At 36.0% G+C, this 26,318-nt stretch overlaps 1 protein-coding gene across 9 annotated transcripts in view; it reads right to left on the bottom strand.

Annotated features, from left to right (window-relative positions):
- The window catches only part of NBEAL1 (neurobeachin like 1), a 223,551-nt gene that overhangs the window by 90,928 nt on the left and 106,305 nt on the right, over positions 1-26,318 (bottom strand). For all 9 annotated transcript variants that reach the window (XM_012802289.2, XM_023510403.1, XM_023510402.1 and 6 more), the window contains 14 exons: positions 23,131-23,299; positions 22,534-22,667; positions 21,909-22,068; positions 21,702-21,804; positions 21,083-21,239; positions 18,911-19,069; positions 17,849-18,008; positions 16,703-16,791; positions 13,947-14,522; positions 13,259-13,434; positions 10,257-10,410; positions 9,326-9,454; positions 3,386-3,691; positions 3,145-3,294 (listed from right to left, as the gene is read on the bottom strand). In XM_012802289.2, coding sequence (XP_012657743.2) covers positions 3,145-3,294; positions 3,386-3,691; positions 9,326-9,454; positions 10,257-10,410; positions 13,259-13,434; positions 13,947-14,522; positions 16,703-16,791; positions 17,849-18,008; positions 18,911-19,069; positions 21,083-21,239; positions 21,702-21,804; positions 21,909-22,068; positions 22,534-22,667; positions 23,131-23,299 — 2,622 coding nt within the window. The remainder of the gene's footprint in view (positions 1-3,144; positions 3,295-3,385; positions 3,692-9,325; positions 9,455-10,256; positions 10,411-13,258; positions 13,435-13,946; positions 14,523-16,702; positions 16,792-17,848; positions 18,009-18,910; positions 19,070-21,082; positions 21,240-21,701; positions 21,805-21,908; positions 22,069-22,533; positions 22,668-23,130; positions 23,300-26,318) is intronic.

Below are 26,318 nucleotides of genomic sequence, written 5' to 3' on the forward strand. Positions count from 1 at the left end.
CCAAGCCCTTTTTTTTTTTTTTTTTGAGACAGTTTCACTATGCCACCCTCAATAGAGCGCCATGACATCACAGCTCGCAGCAACCTCAAGCTCTCAGGTTTAAGCGATTCACTTGCCTCACCCTCCCAAGTAGCTGGGACTACAGGCACCCATCTCAATACCCAGGTATTTTTTTGTTGCAGTTGTCATTGTTGGTTATCTGGGCCAGGCCAGGTTCAAACCACCAGCCTTCATGTATGTAGCTGGCACCGTAACCACTGTTGCTACGGGCGCCAATCCCAGTTTTTCTATTTTTAGTAGAGACAAGGTCTCACTCTGGCTCTGGCTAGTCTTGAACTCGTAGTGCTAGGATTACAAGTGTAAACCATCATGCCTGGCCTCTTACTGAATTTATATTTTCTATTCTTTCTGTATTTGATACGATTTACAGTGAAACAATAATTGAGAATGAACATTCTTGCCTACTTCCCTATCTTAGGGGAAAAGCAATCAGTTTTTTACCTCTAAACATGAAATTAACTATAGGATTATTATAAAGCTTGAGGAAGTTCCCTTTTCCTCCTATTTTGCTGATGAGAAATGAATATTGAATTTTGGATTCAAATCCTATTCAGTAATAAGATTATTATAAAGCTTGAGGAAATTCCCTTTTACTCCTATTTTGCTGATGATGAATGGATATTGAATTTTGTCCAGTGGCTTTTCTATATCTACTGATATAGTAAAGTTTTTCTTTTTTTTTTTGAGACAGAGTCTCATTATATTGCCCTCGGTAGAGTACCATGGCATCACAGCTCATAGCAACCTCTAACTCTTGGGCTTAAGCGATTCTCTTGTCTCAGTCTCCCAAGTACCTTGGACTACAGGTGCCTGCCACAATGCCCGGCTAATTTTTGTTGCAGTTGTCATTGTTGTTTAGCAGGCTCAGGCAGGGTTCGAACCTGCCTGCCTCGGTATATGTGGCTGGTGCCCTAACCACTGACCTATGGGTGCTGGTCTCATACTAAGTTTTTCTTGATCAATTAATTAATGCAGTCCACTATGCTGACAGATTTTGTTTTTATTTTATTTTATTTTTTTGAGACAGAGTCTCACTGTGTTGCCCTGGGCAGAGTGCCATGGCATTATAGCTCACAGGAACCTCCAGCTCTTGGGCTTATGCGATTTTCTTGGCTCAGTCTCCCAAGTAGCTAGGCCTACAGGCACCTGCCACAACGCCCAGCTTTTTTTTGGTTGTAATTGTCATTGTTGTTTGGCAGGCCCGGGGTGTATTCGAACTCAACAGCCCTGGTATATGTGGCTGGCACCCTAGCCACTGAGCGATAGGTGTTGAGCTGTGACTAATTTTTAGATGTTGAACCAACCTTCCATTCTAAGGATAAACTCTACTTTGTTATGCACTTTTAAAAATATATTGCTGGATTTGTTTTGTACTTATGTTCCTGAGGGATACTGGTCTATAGTTTTCTTGTAGTATTTTTGTTTGTTTTTGTATAGGGATAATACTGCCCTCATAAAACGTTCTTCTATTTTCTGAAGAGACGGTAAGGAATTGGCATAATTTCTCCAGTAAATGTTTGGTAGAATTTGTTAGTGAAACCACCTAAGCCTGGAGTTTTCTCTTTCATAATATTTTTAACGATAATTTTTTTAGTTTCACTCTGTTGCCCTGACTAGAGTGTAGTAACAGCAACATAGCTTACTACAATCTCAATCTCCTAGACTCAAACGATCCTCCTGCTTTAGCCTCTTGAGTAGTTGGGACTACACGTGTGTGCTGTATACCTGGCTAATTTTTCTATTTTTGGTAGCCTGAGTCTTACTTTTGCTCAGGTTGGTTTTGTATTCCTGACCTCAAAGGATCCTCCTTCCTAGGCCTCCCAGAGTGTTAAGATAACAGGCATGAGCCACCATTCCAGGCCTAAATTCAATTTCTTGAATTCAATTTCAAGATTACCCAGGTTGTGGTGCATCTTACGAGAGTACATGTAAAACTTACTAAATGTAGAATATAAATGTGTTAACACATTAACTAAGAAAATGCCATGAAGGCTATGTTAACCAGTTGATGAAAATATTTCAAATTGTATATAAAACTAGCACATTGTACCCCATGACTGCATTAATGTACACAGCTATAATTAAAAAAAAAAGACAAAAAAGGCAGCAACTGTGGCTCAAAGGAGTAGGGCAATGGCCCCATATGCCAAAGGTGGCAGGTTCAAACCTGGCCCTGGCCAAAAACTGCAAAAAAAAAAAAAAAAGATTATCCAGGTTATCTACTCATTTATTGAATTAGTTTTGGAAATTTGTGTCTGTCAAGAAATTGATGTATTTTACTTAAGTGGTCAAATTTACATGCATACAGTGGTCTGCTCCTTGTTACCATGCTGAAATGTGTGGAGTCAGTGATGAGAATGCCTCTTTCATTACTGGTATAAGTAATTTTCCACTTCTCTTTTTTTTTACTTTGTTAATCTGGCTAGAAGTTTATCACTTTTACTGATATTTTGAAGAACTAGATTTCATTGATAGTTCTCCATTGTTATACTGCTTTTAATTTGTTTGATTTTGCTCTTATCTTTACTCATTTCTTAGTGCTGCTTATAATGGGCTTAGATTATTATTCTTTCTCTAGTTTCTTAATGTAGAAATATAAAATTATTAATTTGAGGCCTTTCTTCTTTTCTAACATAATCATTAAGTACTATCAGTTTCCCTCTAAGCATTGATTTATATCTAGCTTAGATGTATGGACGAATATCAATGTATAAAGGTATCTACCAATATACCATCAGCTTAATAGATTTTTCACATTATCGCTATATATAGAACATTCCGTTATTAATTTATATTAATTGTTAGTAATCAGCTGTTTTTCTTCCAATTCTGAAATAATTTTCAGGCAACAGAAAGACTATTTATTTTCCAAATATTAGGCATGGTATTATTCTGACTCAGTATCAAATGCTTAAGATCAATATGAAAAACTAGACATTAAAACATTTAAAAATGACATGAAGGTTATGTTAACCAGTTTGATGAAAATATTTCAAATTGTATATAAAAAATAGCACACTGTACCCCATGACAGTATCAATGTACACAGCTATGATCTAAAAAAAAAAATTTAATACTTTTTACCTGAAATTTGAGCTTGCTTTCCCCTCCTTCCCGGTCTCGTTTATGCATGTTTACCATTAAGGCTTCATAACAGTCCTTCCAATAAAGTGCCATGTTCTCATGACCTTCATAAAATGTATGAGTTTCATACTGCTTCATATAAGGTACAATCTTATATAAAAAGAGCATATATAAAATTTAATATGTAATTGTCTAAAAGTGATAAGCCAGAAAAACGTTGCTCAAAAAAGGTAAAACTTACATATTTTTCAATGTAAACTTGCCATTCATTTGAAGTACAATATTCTTGAAAATCTTCAAAAAATGAGGAGCTACCATTGGTAAAAGGTAAAGAAGGCAGGTGCAAGTTCATGAAGAGAAGCTCATAAATTTTGGAAACCAGGGTGCGAATGAGGGGAATCAGAAATGAGTAGATTTCACTCTGTTGTTTGACTGATTGACTTAGAACATGTTCCAGCTTTCCTAAGATGTAACATGCTTCATCTTGATTTTCAATCACTTTGGTCTGAAGAAGGGCATTTAGCTTAGCTGATGCCATTGCACAAACCTAGAAGACAATTTAGGTGAAAAAGAACATACTAAAGCAAACATTTAGTGACAGAACAAGTTCTGTTTGGCTCTGCAGGCTCAGAACTTTTATACAATTAACTGTCAAGAATCGTAAAGGGTCTTAGATCTTACCTTATGTCTAAGCTAATAAGTTAGCCTTCTACAGTTTCATAGATGTTGGCAGAAGACACTAGACTCTTGGGTCACAGTCAAAGATCTGCAGCAATAGCAACAGCCACAGTTATCAGCTTTTGCATTGGTTCCCCAAACTATAATTCCCAGAGTGAGCAATGAAGAGGACTGGATGATGCCTACACATGTAAGGATGTTTTAGGAGAGGAATCCTAAGCATAGAGAACCTAAATCTTTTATATTAGGCAGTAAGCTTGTCTGATCTTTGTCACAGAAGGAGATATTATCTTTCATTGGATAGTAAACTGAACTGTCTTTTGCCATGGAGGGAGACATGACCTCTATACTCCAAAGCTGCTCATAGAAATAACCTCAAAAAGACAGTTCATAGCAAACGCAGCCAGAGTTTCTATTCATGATATGTAGAAATATAACAACAGACTCAAGAAGAATTATCTATGAACAATGACTATAGGAAGAAACTTTCTTTCTCTGAATATAAAAGAGTGAATATGGAGCAAGGCACAGTGGTTCATTTCACGCCTATAATCCCAGTCCATTAGGATGCAGAGGCAGAAGATCATTTGAGACCAGGAGTTTAAGACCAGCCTGGACAACACAGTGAGTCCCTATCTATACACAAATAAAAAATTTAGCCAGGCATGATGATGCATGCCTACAGTCCTCCCTATACCTACTTGGGAGGCTGAGATAGGAGAAAAGTTTCCCACAGTAGTTTTGAAGCTATAGAGAGCTATGATCATGCCATTGCACTTCAGCATCAGTGACAGAGTGAGACCCTATCTTTATTAAAAAAGAAAGAAAGAAAGAAAAATAGGTAGCATACAGTCCCATTTGCTATTGAACCATTTTGTGTTCATAAGGAAAGCCAGCTTAAGATAACGGAAGATCAAGAGCAAATGTCTGACTGAATCCTGCCTTAAACTCATCTTAACTATGGAATTCTCAATTATATGAGCCAATAAATCTTTTTAACTAAGTTAGTTCGAGTTGGTATTTCCATTACTTGAAATCCAAAGTATTATAACACATATAGAACAGGTATATGGGATGAGAGTCCAAGTCCTTAATCAGAAAGCTAACTATCCTTAAAATTCTCAAGAACAATACACGTTCAAGGCACAAGGCCTCTATATTCCTATTAAGTTTTGACCTAAAGGTGGAGAAAGATCTAAGCCAGGGATGTCCAAACTTTTTTCTTCCTCTACCACACTTTGGAAGAGTTAAGAGCTGTCTCGGACCCCATGTGAAATTCACAAACACTAACAAAACCTGGTTAGCAAAAAAAGGTCTGTGCATACTTTTCATATATCTGACACTACAAATAAGCAAAAAAAGACCTTACAAAATCAGCATGTGGTCCACTGCAGAGGACTCATGAGTGCATGAATCTAAATCTTTAAATCAAAGCAGGAAAAATGACATGTCATGCTTCTTTCTCCTTTTTCCTTAACTCTATTTCCTTATTTTGAATGTTACTTCCCAGATACAGAAAAACAAAGGAAAGTTAAAAAGTATTAAAATATGACATCACTTCAATAATGTATTGTACTAAAAGCTAGTCTAGAACGTACTCACAGGTCTTTGCAGGATGACGCAGCAAGAAGAGAGCTGAGGCAGTCATTCCACACAAATATTAAAGCAAATAGCATTTAAGGAAACAATCTCTAACATGGCACAAAGCTTTGACTTCTCTGCTAGAAAGTGAAGCTTCACCACCCTCCTCGTATTTTGCCTTAACCCCCCACCTTTGATGTTTGATCTGACTGAAGAAACTTAATCCCAGTGAAGTCCAATAAATGACAGGAAAAAAAGTCATAAAATCTCTACATCGGCTCGGCGCCTGTGGCTCAAGTGGCTAAGGTGCCAGCCACGTACACCTAAGGTGGCAGGTTCAAATCCAGCCCAGCCCACCAAACAACAATGACAGCTGCAACCAAAAAATAGCTGGGTGTTGTGGAGGGCGCCTGTGGTCCCAGCTACTGGGGAGGCTGAGGCAGGAGACTCGCTCAAGCCCAGGAGTTGGAGGTTGCTGTGAGCTGTGACCCTACCCAGGGCAACAGCTTGAGGCTCTGTCTCAAAAAAAATAAATAAATAAATAAAATCTCTACATCCAGGAAATACCAATGCTAATTTCTGGAATTTATTTTTTTACTATGTATCTTTAAAAATACTGTTTATATAAAAAGTTGAATATCCAGTGCTTTGCTTTTAACTTAATAATGTGGCAATACATAAACTCTTATGTTTCTACAAGGTCAGACAATTAAATTTAAGGACTCATCCTAGAAAAAGTGCCATGAACCTCATTGCTGAATATCACTACAGTAATCAAATGGCCAAGGGGAGTACTTTAAGGTAACTGCAGTGATATTCAGCAATGAGGTATGCAGCACTATTTGTAGGATGAGTTCACAAACAATTGTCAGACCTCATACAATGACAGCTCTGATGACCACTCTGGAAAAAGAGTTCCAAAATTGCTTTGATGGGTGGACTAGGTATTGGCATCAGTACGTAGTTTCCCAAGAGGAGTACCTTGAAGGTGGCTGGTGATATTCAGCAGTGAAGTATGTAGCACTTTGTCTAGAACAACTTCATGAACTTAATTGTCATACTTCCTATATTTATTTAAAAGTACAAAGATACTTTTAATGAATACACATCATTTACCTGACCATTGTTTTAATTTTGGATATACATTATACGTATAGATGCATATATTCCCCCTCCTACTTCCTGTTGTAAAGTGTACTGCATCAAGGTCACTTGAGTAATTACAAAAGAAATTACTGATGCCCTACTCCTTCTGATTCTGAATTAATTACTATGGATGATGCTCTACATAGGTTATTTTTTTAAAGGTCCTCTAGTTGATTTCATGTGTAGCCAGGGATTCTCATCCCTGGCTGAGCTAAGACAACTAGGGGAGTGAGGAACCAGACTAACTCATGCTGCATCTAAATGAATTAACTACATAATCCTATTTTTGAGAAAAGCTGGGAAATCTTGGGTTTTGGGTTAAATCTCCCAACACTCAATACTGGTAATTAATTAACATGTACGGGTCAAACTTGTTTTGTTTGACCCGTACATGTTAATTAATATTAACCTGCAGATATATCTTGGAGGCAGCCTTATTATAACTCCAATAAGGAAAGAGATTTCTTGTCCTAAAATTAACATATACAACCCTAGAAAAATATGCTTTTGTTTCTGAGAGAATGAAATTAAGGCTACTAAGAAATGTTTTAGGTCGGTAACTACAGGTAGACAGTATTAATCTTATTTGTATGTTTTGTATGCATTCATTTACTTATTTAATGAGCATTTATAGAGCCCCTACTATTAAACAGGCAGTGGATATTTAATGGTGAACTAAATAAACAGACATTTTGTTTAGAAAAATTCATCAAATAAATTAACACTGAAGGGAAACTATAAGTAGAACACAAAGAGTCCTAACATCTAAAATAAATAATTACCTGGCATGCTAGTTACAACTACTTTAACATTCATTACAATAATAGTAATGAAAAATCAAAAAAAGCTATCCTCATTCTATTTCCAGGTATAGGAGAAAAAAGAACACTACAATGAACATCTACGTGTATTAAGATTATTTAGTAGTAAAACTATATTAGGATTAGTCTCAGAGTAGACTAACTAGATAAAGAGTACAATTATTTTTTAAAATTCTCAGTTAATATATTTTAAAATGCAAAAGGCTGTACAATTCATACTTCCACCATCTGTTTGTCTTAATGCTTATACTCTTGTTAGTTTTCTAGCATTTTCCAAGTTTTCTACAATGAATATATGTTACTTTTAGGATGAAAGGGGGGAAACCCTTATTTTTAAAAGCTAGTAACATGGGGAAATGAGTTTTATGTAAAAGATATAGTCATAGAAATAATGATAGGAAAAAATACTAACAGTTGTTTTTTTCTCTCAGGTTATAAGATACTGATAAATTAATTTATTTTTTTCCTGTTTGTGTTTTTGTGTATTTTCCACAATGAGCAGGTGTTACTTTTTTTTTTTTTTTTGAGACAGAACCTCAAGCTATCCCCCTGGGTAGAGTGCTGTGGCATCACAGCTCACAGCAACCTCCAACTCCTGGACTCAAGTGAGTCTCTTGCCTCAGCCTCCCAAGTAGCTGGGACCACAGGTGCCTGCCACAACACCTGGCTATTTTTTGGTTGCAGCTGTCATTGTTGTTTTGGCAGGTCCGGGCTGGATTCGAACCCTCCACCTCAGGTGTACATGGCTAGTGCCTTAGCCACTTGAGCCACAGGCGCCAAGCCAGCAGGTGTTACTTTTACAATCAGAAACAAATCTTTATTAGAAACAGAATCATCAGATCGTGGTCTTTTTAAAACAGGGCAATTTTTTTTTTTTTTTTTTTTTTTTTGAGAGAGAGTCTCATTATGTCGCCCTCAGTAGAATGCTGTGATGTCACAGCTCACAGCAACCTCAAACTTGGGCTTAAGCGATTTTCTTGCCTCAGTCTCCAAGTAGCTAGGACTATAGGTACCCACCACAATGCCTGGCTATGTTTTATTTTGTTGTAGTTGTCATTGTGTGGCAGGCATTGACTGGGTTCAAACCCACCAGTCCCAGGGTATATGGCTGGTGCCCTAACTGCTGAGCTACAGGCACCAAGCCAAAACAGGGCAACTTTATTTCAAAATTTTAACCTCTCTCTGTTCTTACCAACATTATATCTAGTTTATGTATATTAGAAACCAGTCCTACCCCAATACCCCTATACCAAACACAAAAATTGAGACATCAAAAGAAAATAGCTAAGTAAATAGAGTCAGTTATAGGATACCTGTCATGACTAATGCAACCCAGATTCTCATAAGTATCCATGTAAATAGAAAAATGACAGACCAAAATTCAATTGAAACTTTTTGAACCTTTTACAATTTTAATTTAAAATAGAAATAAATATTTCTTGTGACCAATATTTTATTTATCTTTATTTTAAAACCTAGCACAATGCTTAGTACTTGGTACATACTTGTTGCTTGATAAAAAAAAAAGGGAGAATGTAAAATTGCATATTAGTAAAATATTGGAAACATTTTTGAAAGAATAACTAAAAAAATAATTTTTCTATAAGCATGAGCCCTAAATTGCACATATATAAATTGTCTATGCAGGCTTTCTAGTGCCTACCTGGCTACCCTGGATATAGATGATATGAGTAATGTAATAATAAAAGCTCTGTATAAATTCTGTAAAAGGGAACCTTAAAATTATACCAATTCACAAATATCAGGAAGAAATAATTAGCTGCTTATGAAGCTCTTTTCAGATATCACAAAACTCAAACTCCTAGTGAAATCATGGATATTTTGGGAACCTAATAAAATAATTAAAATACTTAAAAAGACTATCATGTATTTGTCACATAATTAATACCTGTGCTGATGCAAGTATAGAAAATAATGTAAAAGAAATGACAAACCTGCAAATTACCCCTTCCAATGAATCCAAGGAGCAACTGGATCTGAATATGAGAGAGTTTTATCCACACTGGGCTTTCAGAATACCAGACTGACAGAAAGTCAAAAAGCAGCATCAGCTCCTCTAAAAGCTAAAGAAAAAAATCACAAAATAAAAACATTCAGTTCTTTTAATCCACTGAGGAGCTTTCACCAATGCTAATACAAATCATAAATATTTTAAAAACCATCCAATGTTCAGTTGGCAAAAGCCAAATGAATCACATTAGCAATAGCAAACAAAATCCTTAACCAGGCGTCCTTAAACTACAGCCCGCGGGCCACATGCAGCTCTCCTAGGACATTTATCCTGCCTGCCAGGTATTTTTGCCACTGCTGCCTGTCCTGCTTAGCAGCCAACTCATCCCCAGGCCCGTAGTCCGGCCCTCCAATGGTCTGAGAAACAGTGAACTGGCCCCCTTTTTAAAAAGTTTGAGGACCCCTGTCCTTAACTATTCATCACATCTTATCCATCTTTACTCCACCTGATTATATATTAATGCCCTAAAAAGAAAGGGTTCATAATTTCATTCTCTGAATAAAGTTTTTAACTTTACAAAACATAATTTCTTTTTTTTTTTTTTTTTTTTTTTTTTTTTTTTGAGACAGAGCCTCAAGCTGTCCCCCTGGGCAGAGTGCCGTGGCATTACAGCTCACAGCAACCCCCAACTCCTGGGCTCAAGCGAGTCTCTTGCCTCCACCTCCCAAGTAGCTGGGACCACAGGCGCCCGCCACAACGCCCGGCTATTTTTTGGTTGCAGCCGTCATTGTTGTTTGGCGGGTCCGGGCTGGGGATTCGAACCCGCCACCTTAGGTGTACGTGGCTGGCACCTTAGCCGGTTGAGCTATAGGCGCCGAGCCACAAAACATAATTTCAAAGGGATATTACTATACCTTCTCAGTCCACATGTTTGAGTTAACTACTCCCTCTGATTGCAGAAAGTCTTGTATGATCAGTATGAGTCGGAAGCCATTTTCAGCAGTTACTGGGTTAGTTTTTGCTTCTCTATTTTCTGCGACTGCCCATTCTAACATCTTCTGTAGTAAACTAAGTGTAAAATTAAGTCCTCTTAAAATCATGTGATCTTCTCAATCAATCAATCAATCAAATCAATTCTTATGAATATCAATACATACACAAATATGTATTGCTCAACAGAGAGAAAGAGAGAGAAAGAGAGAAAAGAATCAACACATCAGGGAACTCTTTGGAGGAGGGGCAGAGAAAGAAAATCCCCTGGCTGCAGCATGGCCAAGGAGGAATTTGTGGGAAGACATCTGGAGCAGGTTTCATTGTGGGGAGTGCGCCATATGAGTCATCTTCCCACTCTGACATGGGCTTCATGGCTCTAAGAGGGATCAGAGAATCTGGCACCCAGGTGGGCTCAGGGTGGACACAGATAGCACATGCAGGTTCTGGAGCTATAGGGCAAGGACACAGCTGGCACCCTGGTTGCACAAAGGTGGACCCAATACTGTTTCTTCACAGGAGGAACCAGATATGGAAATAGGCCTTTCCTTGGAGCTGTGTGCAGGTGGAAACAAACTGTTAGGTGAGCATGGAAAAGAAAATGGCTGGAAGAGTCAGGGAGGTCACTGTGGAGGGGGTGACCTCTGATTTGCCTGGTGAAGATTAAGTAGGCATTTGCCAGTGGAAAAGGAGGAAGAGCCTTCCTGGGAGAGGACGAAGAAGAGGACAGGATAGAAGGAAGCTTGCTTATGAGGTGGTGACAGTTGCATGGCTGAACTAGAGGCCATGTGGAATGGGAAGATTATCAGGAAATAAGCTGGACAAAGGCTGGGGCTGATGGCAAAGAGACTTGTACATGTATACAAGCAAAGAGCTTGGGCATTAGTTCATGGGTGTTTAAGCATCAACAGCATGGGGGAAATTCATGATCACTTTTGCGTTTTAGAAAGCTCACTCTGGCTGAGGCAGGGAGGTCAGTTAAGATTGTGACTACTAAGTAAGAAACAATGAGAGAACCAAGTCTGTGACTAGGGAATTGTGAGTCTCAGTATAGTCATTGGTTGCTTAACAATGGCGATATATCTGAGAAATGCATCCTTAGGCAATTTTGTCATGTGGACATCAGAGTGTAGCTACACAGCATATTGAGGCGGGAGGATCACTTGAGCTCAGGAGTTTGAGGTTAGTGAGCTATGATAGTGCCACTGTACACTAGTCTGGGAAATAGAGGAAGACCTTACTTCTAAAAGAAAAAAAAAAGAAAGAAAGAAAAAGGATCTAAAAAGATAAAGTGTGGTGCACCAACAGAAGGCACCTTCCATGAATGGAGCATGCAGGACTGGAAGTTGCTCTGGGTGAGTCAGTGAGTGAGTGATGAGTGGACGTGAAGGCCTAGGAGATTACTGTATACTCCTATAGACTTTGAAAACACTGTACACTTAGGCCACACTAAATTTATTAAAATTTTTTTCTTTCTTTAATAAATTAACTTTGGCTTACTAAAAAAAAAACAAAAACCATGGGATCATAGGAAGATAGTAGGACATAGGAAAAGAAAAGAAAAAACAGCTTGAGACGCAGCACTATATCTTTAAAGATACATCATCATGGGTGGCGCCAGTGGCTCAAAGGAGTAAGACGCCGGCCCCATATGCCAGCAGTGGCAGGTTCAAACCCAGCCCCGGCCAAAAACTGCAAAAAGAAAAAAAGATACATCATCACTGGCAGGTATCACCAAGACATTATAGATGGAATTTAATAATGATGGAGTAATTTTTTTTTTTTGAGACAGAGTCTTACTCTATCACCTTGGGTAGACTGCTGTGGTGTTGTAGCTCACAGAACCCTTGAACTCTTGGGCTCAAATAATTCTTTTGCTTCAGCTTCTCAAGTATCTGGAACCACAGGTGCCTGCCATAACACCTGGCTAGTTTTTTCTAGAGAGCCAAGGTTTCATTCTTGCTCAGGCTGATCTCAAACTCCTGAGCTCAAGTGATCACCTACCACGGCATCCCAGAGTACTAGGATTACAAGCATGAGCACCCAGCCATGAGGGAGTTAATTTTGTAATGTCTGGAGTATCAATCTTTAAAATTTTTAATACTAAAAGTAAATGTAACCTATTTCATGTGACTATAAAAAAGCTATGACAGGGAGGCACCTATGGCTCAGTGGGTATGGCGCTGGCCCCATATACCAAGGGTGGAGGGTTTGAACCTGGCCCTGGCCAAACTGCAACAATGAAAAGTAGCTGGGCATTTTGGCAGGCACCTGTAGTCCTAGCTACTCGGGAGGCTGAGGCCAGAGAATCACCTACGCCCAGGAATTGGAGCTTGCTGTGAGCTATGATGCCACAGCATTCTACCAAGGGCAATAAAGTGACTCTTACAAAAAAAAGATATGATAATAATTCACATTCCATCCTCCATGAGATCTTAAAGTTTCCTTAAAGCTGGAAATTGGGAAGTTTAGGGGAAAAAACCTTATTACACCTTACAGAGGATCTAGCCCTGTAGAAAAACAAAGAGTTAATTCTACCCTGGTATGTTATCCTTCAGAAAAGTAATTTTCATGAAGACATTATTCCCTTCTCTAAGCATGGAAATACTCAAAACTTGAAAAAGCCTATAAAACAAACTTACATCAAGGCCTCAAATGCTGCAGAAAAAAATTTAAAGAAGGAAACTGTAATCATTTAAACTTTAAATTTATTTAAGATTTAAATCTCCTCACATTGGAGTTAGTTTGGAATTTTTCTTTAGATCCAACTAGAATAGCAAATGATAGGAAAAGGACCTGAACACAGAGTTTATCCTTTTCTCCCTTTATATCTACTGAATACTAAGAAAAAGTTCAATAACCAATATAATTTCAGATACCTACCCATTCTAAAAAGAGAGCAGAAAATTAATAACTGAATGCTTACGCTAGTTTTATTTCAGCTGATGGTCGAAGCAGCTCATTGGATATTCCTGGCTTGGAAAGTGCTGAAAATACTTGTCCTCGTTCAATCCAAGTATCATCATCAGACTTTTCCAATCCCTTACACATTACATAATTCAAAATATTTGTTACTAACTGAAGAAGCTCCTCTTCACATTGCTAGAAAAGATAAAGAAATTTTAAGTAAATGGAAGGAGATGGTACTAAAAGTATGTAACAAAAACATATAACATATGTAATTGTTTAATGTATTTTTTAAAGTGCTTTGACAAACCTGGAACTTTTACCAGGCCCTAAAGATACAAAATGAATAAAACATTGGCTTTGTTCTCAAAAGATTCACAATCTAGTAACTTCTAGGTTTCTAACCCCTTAGTCAGGGGTCCTCAAACTTTTTAAACAGGGGACCAGTTCACTGTCCCTTAAGACTGTTGGATGGCTGGACTGCGGGACCCAGGACAAGTTGTCAGCAAAGCAGGATAGGAAGCAGAGGCAAAAACACCCAGTGGGCCGGATAAATGTCCTAGGGTGGGCTGCATGTGGCCCGCGGGCCATAGTTTGAGAACGCCTGTTTAGATCATGAAACGTAGAATATGCATGTGAAATTTTTAACAACAACTTTCCACTTCTAAAGATTATATCTTTATGAAGATAAAAAAAAGAAATTTTACCTCTTGGCTTTCAAGTAAAGAGAATTCATCACTAAAGCCCATATCATTTGTGATGTTGTTTTCTTTGTCAGACTGCACAGAAAATGATCTAGTGCACTCTATTGGGGACGGTGTACTAGGTAGGCTGTCCAGCATTTGACTTCCACTATCACTCATTTCACAAGAGTCAATCCCACCAAGATCCAAACTCAAATCTGAAGGGTTACTATGCCAGAATTCTTCTTGATGCTCTGATTTGAAAGACAATTCTCCTATGGAGCTATCTTCTTGAAATAATGGTATGTTTGAGTCTACAGAGTGTCTATCCTCTAAACTCCATTGATCTGATGACACATTAGCTGAGGCAAAAGAGTTAGTTTTTTCCTCATCTGTCTTTTCATCAAAGTTCCTCTTAATATCTTCAGCTGACATATTTTTATCACTGTCTTTCATTAGAATAGTCTTGTGGTGCTTATGAAGAGTATTTCCATTTTCAAAACTTGCTTTTAAAAAAAGCCTAACTAAGGTGTCTTGCCAACCCACTTGTTGTGATATTTGATGCGCTGTATCTGGCTGGGAATGCAAAATTTGTAAAATCTGCAAAGAGATTAAGAATACAAAATTCTTAGAAAAGTACATATTATTTTATGTCAAGAATAGCCTCTTTTCAGTTATTTTAATGACAAAGCAATTTAATGAAAAACTATAAAAAATATACTTTTGAAAGATTATGTTCTTAATTAGCTTCTAGACTACTGAAGGACTGATATTATGTTTCTAACTAATCTGCATATTACTTATTATACAGAGTTGGGGTGTACTGAAATACTGTATTTACTGAAAGGTAAAAAACGAAACTGTAATTTCTTCTTGTCCATCTTAGTTTGTCCTAAAAGTCAACTAAAATGATCCTCTACATGCCAAAACACACGTTAGTAATTTAATTTGGTCAGAGAGAAAACATAAATAGAATGATGCTATACACAAAATATAATAAGGTGATATTCCCTCAAATAAATGCCTTCCACAAGCCTACTATATTTGTTCAGCAAATATTATTGAACATGTACTATGTGCCAGACATAGTCACAGGCATTATGCTTAGGGGACTGAATAGAACACATAAGACACTTTGCTAGAAGTTGGGTATACCAAGAATAATGTTTTTCTGTTACATCTTTTTCCTAACAAAGTTAGTGGTTGCTTTTGAAAAAAAATTTGTTCTACAAATCTATACTGAAGTGTATCTTGTCTAATAAGTCTATTTTATACAAACAAAACAAAAACTAAACTTTAATTCCAAAAAATTCATTCTAATAAAACAGATGTTGCTAATAAGCTGGAACAAGAATTTGAAATTAAAGAGTGACAATGACATGGGAATATGTATGATCTCTATTATCAAGATAATTTCAATTTTTTCATAAAAACAAGTTCTTAAAAACTTTGGCTCTCAACATTTTGGACATCTCTTAACAAAAGTTCTAACTCTGACAAGTTTCATAGCAAGAGATGAATGTTGGAAGGAACTTCACTATTACTAGTACTAATGTATGCTGATATTGAAAGCAATGAGTCACAATGACAGGTAAAGTTTTTTACTTCACTAATGTTATATGAATCAGTGAGCTACTATTATTTTCTTGGTGCACAATGCCAAGTTTTTCCCCTTCCAGATTAAAATTTGCTTGGTGAAGTAATTTTCCATAAAAAATTATGGAATAATTAAGTCATCTTCATGACTTAATTTAGGTCTATATTACACACATACAATGGATAAAAACCAAGTCGCACTTCGAGTTGTTTCTACCTATTTGCACACTGAAGGGATCAATTTACATGACCCACTGCAAATACTCAGGGTTGAGCGTGCAGAGAAATAGTCACTGTCACATATACTGTTTGTGTAAATGTAAACTAGTACAGTTATATTGAAGAAAAATGTGGCAAAATCACATTTACATTTTGAATACCATTTGACATAGTAATTCTATCTCAGAGAGTATATCTTATATATGTATTACCACAAATAGGAAAAGATATACATAAAAAGATATTCTTACCAGCAGCTCATAACATAAAAAACCAGGAAATAACCGGAATGTCTATCAGTGAAAGGTAAGATACTTTATAGAATAACCACAGAATGGACAACTATCAGCCATTAAAAAGATTTTTTTTAATTGGCTTGTTTTCTTTTGTTTAACTGACAGAAACTACTATGACATAATTAAGTAGCATTAAAAAGAAAAGCAAGGGAGCAAATTAAAATAGTAATTTTAAGGTCAGTGGTTACTAGTGGAAGAGACAGAATGTTATTAACTGAATGGGGCAGACAGGCTAACTAGCTCTTGCCTTAGTTAAAGGTTAAACATGTAATGAAGACAAATAATTGTTCGAATACACATAAACAAATTATAGAAAATTCTTTCCACAAAGTTCAAAAGATTCAGACACTCTAAAATATGGTGTATAAATTAGAAATGGTCATAATAATTCAAAGTTCTTAATAAAGAAACTATTGTCTAGTAATAAATTTTTGAATTTGGAAAAGGAGTATTTCCAGGAGACCATGAAGACCATAAAGACAACAAATTCACATGTTGATTTCTTGTGACTGCATGAAATTCACTTAAAAAGGAAATTGTTTATAAAATTATGTCATTATAAAATAAGAGAAATGAAAACTTCCATCTGTTGCAAAGTATTCAATGCAAAAGGTATTTCCAGTATGATGATGATACTATTGTTAAAATATATCTAAAAGGTTTACTAACCTTTCTGCAGATGACCACTCTAACATTTATATATGCTCTGTGACATATATATACCACAGATAACAGATCTTTGAAATTAATAACAGGATCTATGGCAGGAAAAAACCAAAAAGTTAAAATTAAACTCCAGAGATGACCAAAGAAAGAACCATAGGTAAGACCTGTATAAATGATGAAATAATGATTTCATTTTAAAAACAGGAATTATATATATACATATATATATATTTAAATTCTACAGAAAAAAAATGGCTTTGAATGTTTGACCCTCCTAAATTAACCATAAATAAGTATTCTTTTCTTCTGATTGTCTGAACATACTGTCCACACTGTGTGGCTCTTACATTATTATCCTTTTATGTATATCTTATTAAGACAAAAACTAAAAAAAAAAAAAAAAAAAAAAAAAAAAAAACAACTTTGTACCCTGCAACTCCTAGCATCCACATAAATTCTATTTATAGTTAGTACTGAGAAAAATTATTTTAAAAATTAGAAAAAAAGAATATCTGAAATTAATTTTCATTTTGCCTTAAAAAATTTAAGCCCCTTAAAGAAAAAAGTCTTTTGTACACATTTTATCTAGTGTCCTTTTCTTGTTTTGTGAACTTAATTATTAATTTAATCAGTCAATCAAACATTTACTGAGTAAGGCATTGTGCTATGTTCTGGGGAGATAAAAGCAACAAAAGGACCTAAGACAGAGTACCCAAGAAGGCCTGCTGAACCAAATAACAAAGTAATTTATTCATTTTTATTTTATTTTATTTTGAGACAGAGTCTCACTGAGTCACCCTGGGTAGAGTGTCATTGTGTCATAACTCACAGTAACTTCAAACTCTTGGATTCAAGTAATCCTCATGTCTCAGCCTTCTGAGTAGCTCACACTACAGGCACCCACCACAATGCCTGGCTGGTTTTTCCATTTTCAGTGGACACCAAGTCTCACTCTTGCTCACACTGGTCTTGAACTCCTAAGCTCAGGCAATCCACCCACCTCAGCCTCAGAGGGTTGGGATTACAGGCATGAGATACCACGCCTGGCCAACAAAGTAATGTTAAAAGCAACCTGAGAAAGAAATAAAAAAAAAACTTCTAGAAAAAAACATTTCTTAAATGTGTTAGTATTATGAGCCTTAGTCCTACCTGTATTTATGATTTGGTTGGTGAGGTTTCTAATGAGAGAAATATTAACAAGTGATTCATTAAGAAGGAGTCCCAATCCTGAATAGCCAACTTCTCTGAGTCGAATACGTTGTTTACTACGTTCATAAACGTTGGTGCATTTCAACATTTGTTCCATAATCTGGGCACAACAAGTAATATATATATTCTTCTCAGTACAGAGAACTAAGAATAGTTTGTTGCTTAGGTTAATATGGAATAAAAAATTATCATACATTGTTTTTGGAATATTATTTTATTCCTTAAATACATATAAAAAACCCAGCACTAATGGGGAAGAACACTCCATATTATACATACATACATTCCTATCCTTAAGAAATAGACTTAAGAATAAGTTGTACTAAAATGCATGTACATTTAGATGATTTATATGTTTAAAACTCTGACTTAAATATGGCAAATGAAGGAGAAGTAATTGAAAATTTTCTTTCCTAGAGGGTAAGGCTTAGATTAAAGCAAACCATACAGCTTGCAAGATGAATAAAGGTCAAGACAGCTCTGGATCAATCTAGTAGTCCATTTATTTAACAGTTATCAACATAATTTTCAAGGACAAGAAAACATTTGTGAATTAACTCATCCATATGTTCAACAAGTTACTGATCTTTCTGGACTCAGTTTCTTCATCTGTAAATAGGAATAATAGCAATAACTACTTCATAAAGTTGTTGCAAGGATTAATAAGCTAACATATTAAAAGTGCTTAGAGATTGAAATACAGTGGTTGCTACATAAGGGTAGCTATTATAAACTCTTAAAATGTTATGAATGGCCACACAGACCCCACTGTAAGTCAAAGAGGAGGTAAGGATAATATGACAAAGTGGGTATTCTACTGAGATGATTTTTCAAATCATAATATAATTATTTATTTAATATGCAAATAATTGAACATGAAAAATGTACATAAGTTGAAATATTTTATATTAGAATTTATACTCATAGAATAGTTATGATGCAAGAAAATTCATATATCCACAAATGTGCCCAAACATGAAGATACTTAATAAATGTTTATACCTTAAAAACGACTTCTCTTAGTCTGTCAGAGTACTTCTGATTTAAGAGCAAGGCATAAAGAATGTCAGCATTTCCTGGTTCAAACAGCAGTAAGAAAAGCTGACCTCTAGTTGGGCTGGTACGTAGGAGACTGAAGAGAACTTCCAAAATTGCAAAGAGCTTTTAAAATTAAACAACACAAAATAAACCATCATACTCATATATAAAAGCAAAAATAAAGTCATGAACCACAAAAAGAAAAATTTTTTTTTTTTGAGACAGAGCCTAGAGCTGTCACCCTGGGTAGGGTGCTGTGGCATCACAGCTCACAGCAACCTCCAACTCCTGGGCTCAAGCGAGTCTCCTGCCTCAGCCTCCCAAGTAGCTGGGACCACAGGCGCCTGCCACAACACCTGGCTATTTTTTTTTTTTTTTGGTTGCAGCCATCATTGTTGTTTGGCGGGCCCAGGCTGGATTCGAACCTGCCATCTTAGGTGTATGTGGCTGGCGCCTTAGCCACTTGAGCCACAGGCACCTAGCCGAACCACAAAATATTTAATGAAATCCTATATACCCTAAAGTTTAGCTTAACTGCATTTTCTGATGCTTTCTGAACCATCCATGTTTTCCCCTTACTCCATTCTTCTCTCTTTTTTTTTTGAGAGTAAGATAGAGTCTCACTCTGTCACACAGGCTACAGTGCCATGGCATCATCATTACTCACAGCAAAGTCAAACTCTTGGGTTCAAATAATCCTCTTGCCTCAGCCTCCCAAATACCTGGAACTACAGGCATGTACCACCATACCTGGCTAGTTTTTCTATTTTTAGTAGAGATGGGGTATCCCTCTTGCTCAGGCTGGTCTCAAATGCCTGAGTTCAAGCAATCCACCTGCCTCAGCTTCCCAGAGTGCTAGGATTATAGGCATGAGCTACCACACCCAGCCTCATTTCCTTTTGCACATATTCCTTCACTCTCTATATTTACCTGCTGAAACCCTACCTATCCTGCTTTGTTCATATGAAAAGGCAGCTCTTCCATAAAGCCTTTCCTAGTCAATGAAAAAAGAAAACTTCAAAGACTTCACACCTCTCTTTAAAGATATTATAATACTCTACTTTGTTTCACAGTTATTTGTAATCCTCTTAGTGAGCCCTTTCCATATAAGGCTAAAAGTAAGAATAATAACTCATTCACCATTACACTACCTGCAACATCTAATATTATTCAGGGCATATAGTAAATTCTTAAGATCTAATGCTTTGACTGGCAATAAATCACAAATGCAATTATCATGAAATAAGATGGCTTCTCATCATTCTCATCAGATCAACCTTAGTAAGAAAATAGCCTAAGTTAACTTCATCTACATAATACCAATTTTGAAGTCATGTAACCACTGAGTACACAATGACTATTACACATAGAACACACAATATTTTAGTCAACATAAACCTGCTTAAATTTGTAGCTCTGAGAGGGTTATATAAAAAGAGTGCAGAAACAGCAGTAAATACACTTGGGTTCTAGTTCCAGGTTTATCAGCTGTGACTTTTTGAGTCACACTGTCCTCCTAAATATAAATTTACAAAAGTATAAATGTGAAGAGTAATTCCTGATCTGTTATTTTATAGCAGTGGTTCTCAAATTTTACCATGCATACCAGAATAACCTGGAAGGCTTGATTCAGTAGTTGAATCAATAGTATATTTGCATGTCTAACAAGTTTGCTGGTCAGAGATCAATGAGAACCACTGCCTTAAAGGGTACTTTGAAGGATTAAATGAAACATATACATAAAAATATTTTTAAATTAGGCACACATTTATAATTTGCTCTTTATGCAACATTTTTATGAGCCTATATTAAAATTCATCTTAGAAATCTAACCAGTAGGTTTGATGATAGGTAAACATATACCATGGGGACTATGAAAATAGGCTTCAGAACTGCCAAAGTAAGTACTTTCGCATACGATATTTTCTTGTAAACTGACATATTGAATTACATGGCCATCTATTTTATTAAACTTTCAGTTAGTAGATAGAATTACTTCTTTAATCCATGATATTGCATGTGACACTATTCATATTTTAGTTTTAAAATATTTAATTAAACAAAATTCAAGTTTATAATAAGATGACATAGCAACTTCAATGTTAAAGAAAAAGACGTTTATCTCAGGCCTAATACCTGTTCTTCTTCATTAGTAGCAGCTATGTAACCCATTATACTTTGTATCTCTTCATGAGTTCCACCTTTGCACAAAAAATACTTAATTAATCCATATAAAGAAGTCCTTATTGTTCGAATATCTTCTACAGATAGCTCATTATATTTACAACCACTCCTGAAAGAGAAAACAAATGTGCATGAACTGAAACACTAATGTTTACATTTTGTATTTCTTATATAAAATAATTCATAGTTTAAAAAATCTTTTGAAGTTAAGAGTTTTAGTGACAAAAACTAAAAATATTAAAACAGCTTACATTTATACAACACTTGGAATGCAGCAGACACTTTAGTAAGTGCTTTACATTAACTCATTTAATTCTTAATCACAGGTCATAATTTTACTATCTACTTTTCACAGATGAAGAAACTTAAGCACAAAGAAGTTGAGTAATTTCAAGGAAGATTCAAACCCTAGATATGATACCCATTGTTCATTTTAACCTCCATACTATTGCCTCTCTGAAGTTAAAAGAAACAAAACTTGCTTATAAAGAGAAAAATCTACACATTTCAATCCAATCTGTACTAGACGGAAAACAATTTATCAAACTGAGAAGGAGCAAAGGCATCATACCCATAATAAATCCTAAGTGTATCTAGGAGAAACTGCACACCATACTTCTTTCGGAAAACTCTCCTGCTGTCTTTAATGATGGTAGAAAGATACTGTATATGACCTAAAATAGAAAGTTCACTGGTAAATGACACTTATAAAATACAGCCACATAGTTAATTATAAATTTCCAAAACTGTACAATTTTATCTAACAGCCCGTTCTCACCAATTCGAAAGGGAAAATCACCACGGTTCCAAATACGGAAATCAAAAAGCAAATATTGATACATTTGTTGTAGGAGCTGCATATTTTTCTCTAATGATACCTGTTCAATTAGTAATTGAATTGCCATCAATACATTAACATCCATCAAGATGCTTGGCACCTGAAATCAAAAAGAAGGTTGTATAAAACTTAGTTTAAGTAACTTTTGTTAAATTATAATTTCACACATTAATTCAGAACGTCTACCAAATATAAAAATAGATTAACCTAGTTAGAAAAATATAAACAACTTAAACAGTAATTTTTATGATTTAACACAAGAAAATTCCTAATGCCATTTTTCTAAAGTAGTCTTCTATTTCTCAAATATCACAAACATCAATGCTAACAAACAAGATCATATATAGCAAAGATTACATGCTGTTATAGAAAACAGGTAGTCCTTATATAGATTACATAAAAATTTCTAAAATTTGCCTGTGATACAAATTATATCCATTAATATAAATTAGGCTATACCAGTGTTCTTAAAAAACGTATTTGTTTATTTGGAAGAAAATAAGTCAACACTAGCTGCTAATTATAAACATTAGCTGCATCAACACAATGTTAGGTTAGGGCTCACTTTCTGAAGTAAGGAACCAAGAATCGCAGCTCCCTGGGAGTGGATAAGATTGTCCTGGTTGATAGGATGTCTCTGAATAAAATGTTTCACAATCAAGATAAATGTTGCAACTAGATTTCTCTCTAGTCTTGACTCTGTGGAATTAGGAACATATGATTATTATAATTACTTTTATATCGCATTTTATATATCATAATGCAAATTCTAACAAAGTAGGTTTCTGGTTCAGCAGTTTGCTTCCAAAGCTTAACTCATACAAAGGAATCAGAAAAAGCAGCCAATTGGGTATTGTATTCTTATATGCACATGTAAATGTTTTCTCTGCCACAAATTTAACAACATAATTATATTCCCAGCAAGAGTATAAACGTAGTCAGATTCCCAGCAAGAGTATAAACTAACGATAATGGAGAGTAAACCCAACATGTTTAGTTTTTTGATGAAAGTATAAACTTTCTGAACTTATTTAGTAAAATCAGGTATGGCTGCTACAGCTACAAAGGGTTTCTTCTTAATGGTGGTAAGATATTTTAATCTATTTTTCAATTAATTCTCAAATTTCTGAATAACAAATTTGTGTTAATTTCATCTTAATACCTGATGCTTTTGTGGAGGTCAATACTGTACAATCTCTCTCCATAGGTGTTATCAATTCAGGAACTGTGCTTTCATTCATTTCTTCAGGAGTCTGTCTTTTACTAAAGTGACTGATTTGTTCCAGTAAAGGAAAAAGTGAATTTAATCCACCTATGCAGTTTATGATATCCTAAAAAGAAAATAACAATTTTTAAATTTTTTTTCTTTTTTTCTTTGCAGGTTTTGGCCAGGGGTAGGTTTGAACCCACCACCTCCAGCATATGGAGCCAGGGCCCTACTCCTTTGAGCCACAGGCACTGCCCACAATTTTTGAGTTTTATAAAAGATGGTCAAATGAATCATTTAATACCTATCCAGCATAAATGAAGTTATATTAATAATCTGCTAAATAAACCTTTAAGCATTGTGTAGGATAACCTAAGCTAAAGGACCCATTGCATGGAAACATGCTTTACAGAGTAGCCTCAGGGGTCACCATAATCAATACTCAAGACAGATCATGTCATATCATTTTTATTGTATCTTTGTTTTCCAAAATTTAGGAATTTTTAGACATAGGCTATCCAAACATAAGCACATAAATGGATCTTATAATGTAACTGCAACAATAGAAGAATAAACAATTGTCACTATGTAATTACACATGATGAACAGGAGAACAAATCATAAAGAAATACATGAGGCCAAGTGCATTGGCTCACGCCTATAATCCCACCACTCTGAGAGGAGAAGGCAGGTGGATTACCTTAGTTCAGGAGTTCAAGAACAGCCTGAACAAGAGCGAGATTCTATCTCCATCAAAAATAGAAAAACTAGCTGGGCGTTGACGTGGGCATCTGTACTCCCAGCTACTTGGGAGACTGAGGCAAAGAGGATTGCTCAAGCCCAGGACTTGGAGGTTGCTGTGAGGTATGATGCCACAGCACAGCACTCTGCCCAGGGCGACAGAGAATCTATCTTAAAAAAGAAAAAACAATGCATTTGGTGGTAGAAATATGACTGACTCCTCTACTTAGAATCAACAAAAAAGTGGAACAGAACTTCCAAAGTTCAAGATTATGACTATTTGGGGCAGCTTAATAAAATAAACTCTCTATCCTTTGATAAGTTACTAATATCTCTCTGGCCTCATTTTCTTCTATTATGGGGATAATAACAATACCCACTTCATAAAGTTATTGCCAACATATAAAAAGTGCTTAGTGAATGACACATGGTGGATGTCATATAAGATTAGCTACAATTATTAACTGTTAAAGGGTTTTGAATGGCCATGTGGACCTAACCTAAGTCTGTAAATAAGCTGTTCATATTCTTAGCCAGATTTTTAAAAAATAAATTTTATTATATATATTTGATGCTAAAAAATGATGCTATAGGATACATATAGTTAGTAAAATGATTACTACAGTGCAACAGACTTATATAGCTATCATCTCACACAATTCATCTTTTTTGTGACAAGAAAAGCTAAATCTACTTATTTAACAAAAATCTCTAGAGCAATATAAATTTATTAAATATAGTCATCCTGTTTTACACCAGAGCTCTAGATTTGTTCATCCTACGTATCTGCTATTTAGTTTTGCCTGTTTTTCATACTGACTTTTTTTTTTTTTGAGACAAAGATTCACTATCTCGCCCTTGGTAGAGTACCATGCTGTCACAACTCATAGCAACTTCAAACTCTTGGGCTTAAGAGATTCCCTTGCCTCAGCCTTCCATGTAGCTGGGACTACCAACACCTGATACAATGCTGGGCTATTTTTTTGTTGTGGTTGTAGTTGTCCTTGTTGTCTGGCAGGCCACAGACAGGTTCAAACCCACCAGCTCCTGTGTATGTGGCTGATGCCCTCACCGCTGACCTATAGGTGCCAAGCCTTTCATAATGATTTTTAAGAGCTCTTTGTAGAGTAAGTAAATTAACTTTTTTTTTTTTGAGATAGAGTCTTTATCACTTCAGTGGATGGCCATAAATTAACTTTTTGAATGCTAAATATTTTTAACCAGTAGTCATTTCATTTGTGTTTGATTTTATTGCAGTAAAAATATACAGCTGTCTCTCTCTTGATAATCCTGTTCCTTTCAATTTCGACATCAGGCAAAAGTCTAATTAGTCTACATTAGACTGTAACCCAAAGCACCAAACATGCTTTAATTTTCAGGTATATATAGCATAAGTAATTAAGTTTCTATATAATACTACATAGAATTAGCTTTGTACAACTAATCTTACAAGTGAAGCAAAAGTTACCTTAGGAATTGTCAATCGTGTCATAAATCTTACAACTGTTTTTATCCCAATATTAAAGAGAAAAATACTTTATTTACCATGAATAACAAGAGACTAATACTACTTGTTAGATTCATTTCTACACAGGCAAAATTATCCTAATGATTTCTGTTCCATGGAAACAATAAACGTATTTGATTAGTGTTAATTGACTGGAAACATTTTTTGCTGATTTATCAGCAAGTCCCCTCTGTCTTTTATATGTATATATATTTCACATAAATATTTTATTCATCAGTCTGAGTGACATACTGACATACCCTTAATTGGCTATTCTACATATCCAAGCCCCTCAGGTGGCAGAAGATCAGCTTACTGATAGTGGGCAATTGACAGGAGGTAGAAAGGACCTGAAGGCCCCTGAGGGTTAACAAGGCTACCCAGACCAGAACCAACATCCTAGGAACAAATCCAAGATGGAAAAGGCATCATCTACAGCTGGAGGTCTTGGTGATTCTGGATCACTTCTAGGACTGCTATCTGCTTCTTGATGGGTTACTATGGTCTCTGTCCAGACTCACTGTCCACCACAGTCTGGTGCTCCTCTACTATCCCATCTGGCTTGGTGATCTTGGTCACAGAGATGATCTTGAAATAGGATTTGGGCTGGGGCTGTAGAACCAAGCCAAAACCTTCCTGGGAGACCTGAGAATCAAGGTGTTTGCCCTCTCTGCCTCTAGGATGGAGAAGTCAAAGGCTTCATACCATCAAACCTATGAGAAGGTCTCTGGGAGCCCCAGTCTGGTGTTGGTTTAGGAGATTCAGTTCTGGCTCGGCGCCTGTGGCTCAAGTGGCTATGCTAGCCACATACACCTAAGGTGGCAGGTTCGAATCCAGCCCGGGCCCACCAAACAACGATGGCTGCAACCAAAAAAAAATAGCCAGGCATTGTGGC

This window comes from Otolemur garnettii, unplaced genomic scaffold (genome assembly GCF_000181295.1).
Source record: "Otolemur garnettii isolate 467f Iridium unplaced genomic scaffold, OtoGar3 scaffold00013, whole genome shotgun sequence".
NCBI lineage: Eukaryota > Metazoa > Chordata > Mammalia > Primates > Galagidae > Otolemur > Otolemur garnettii.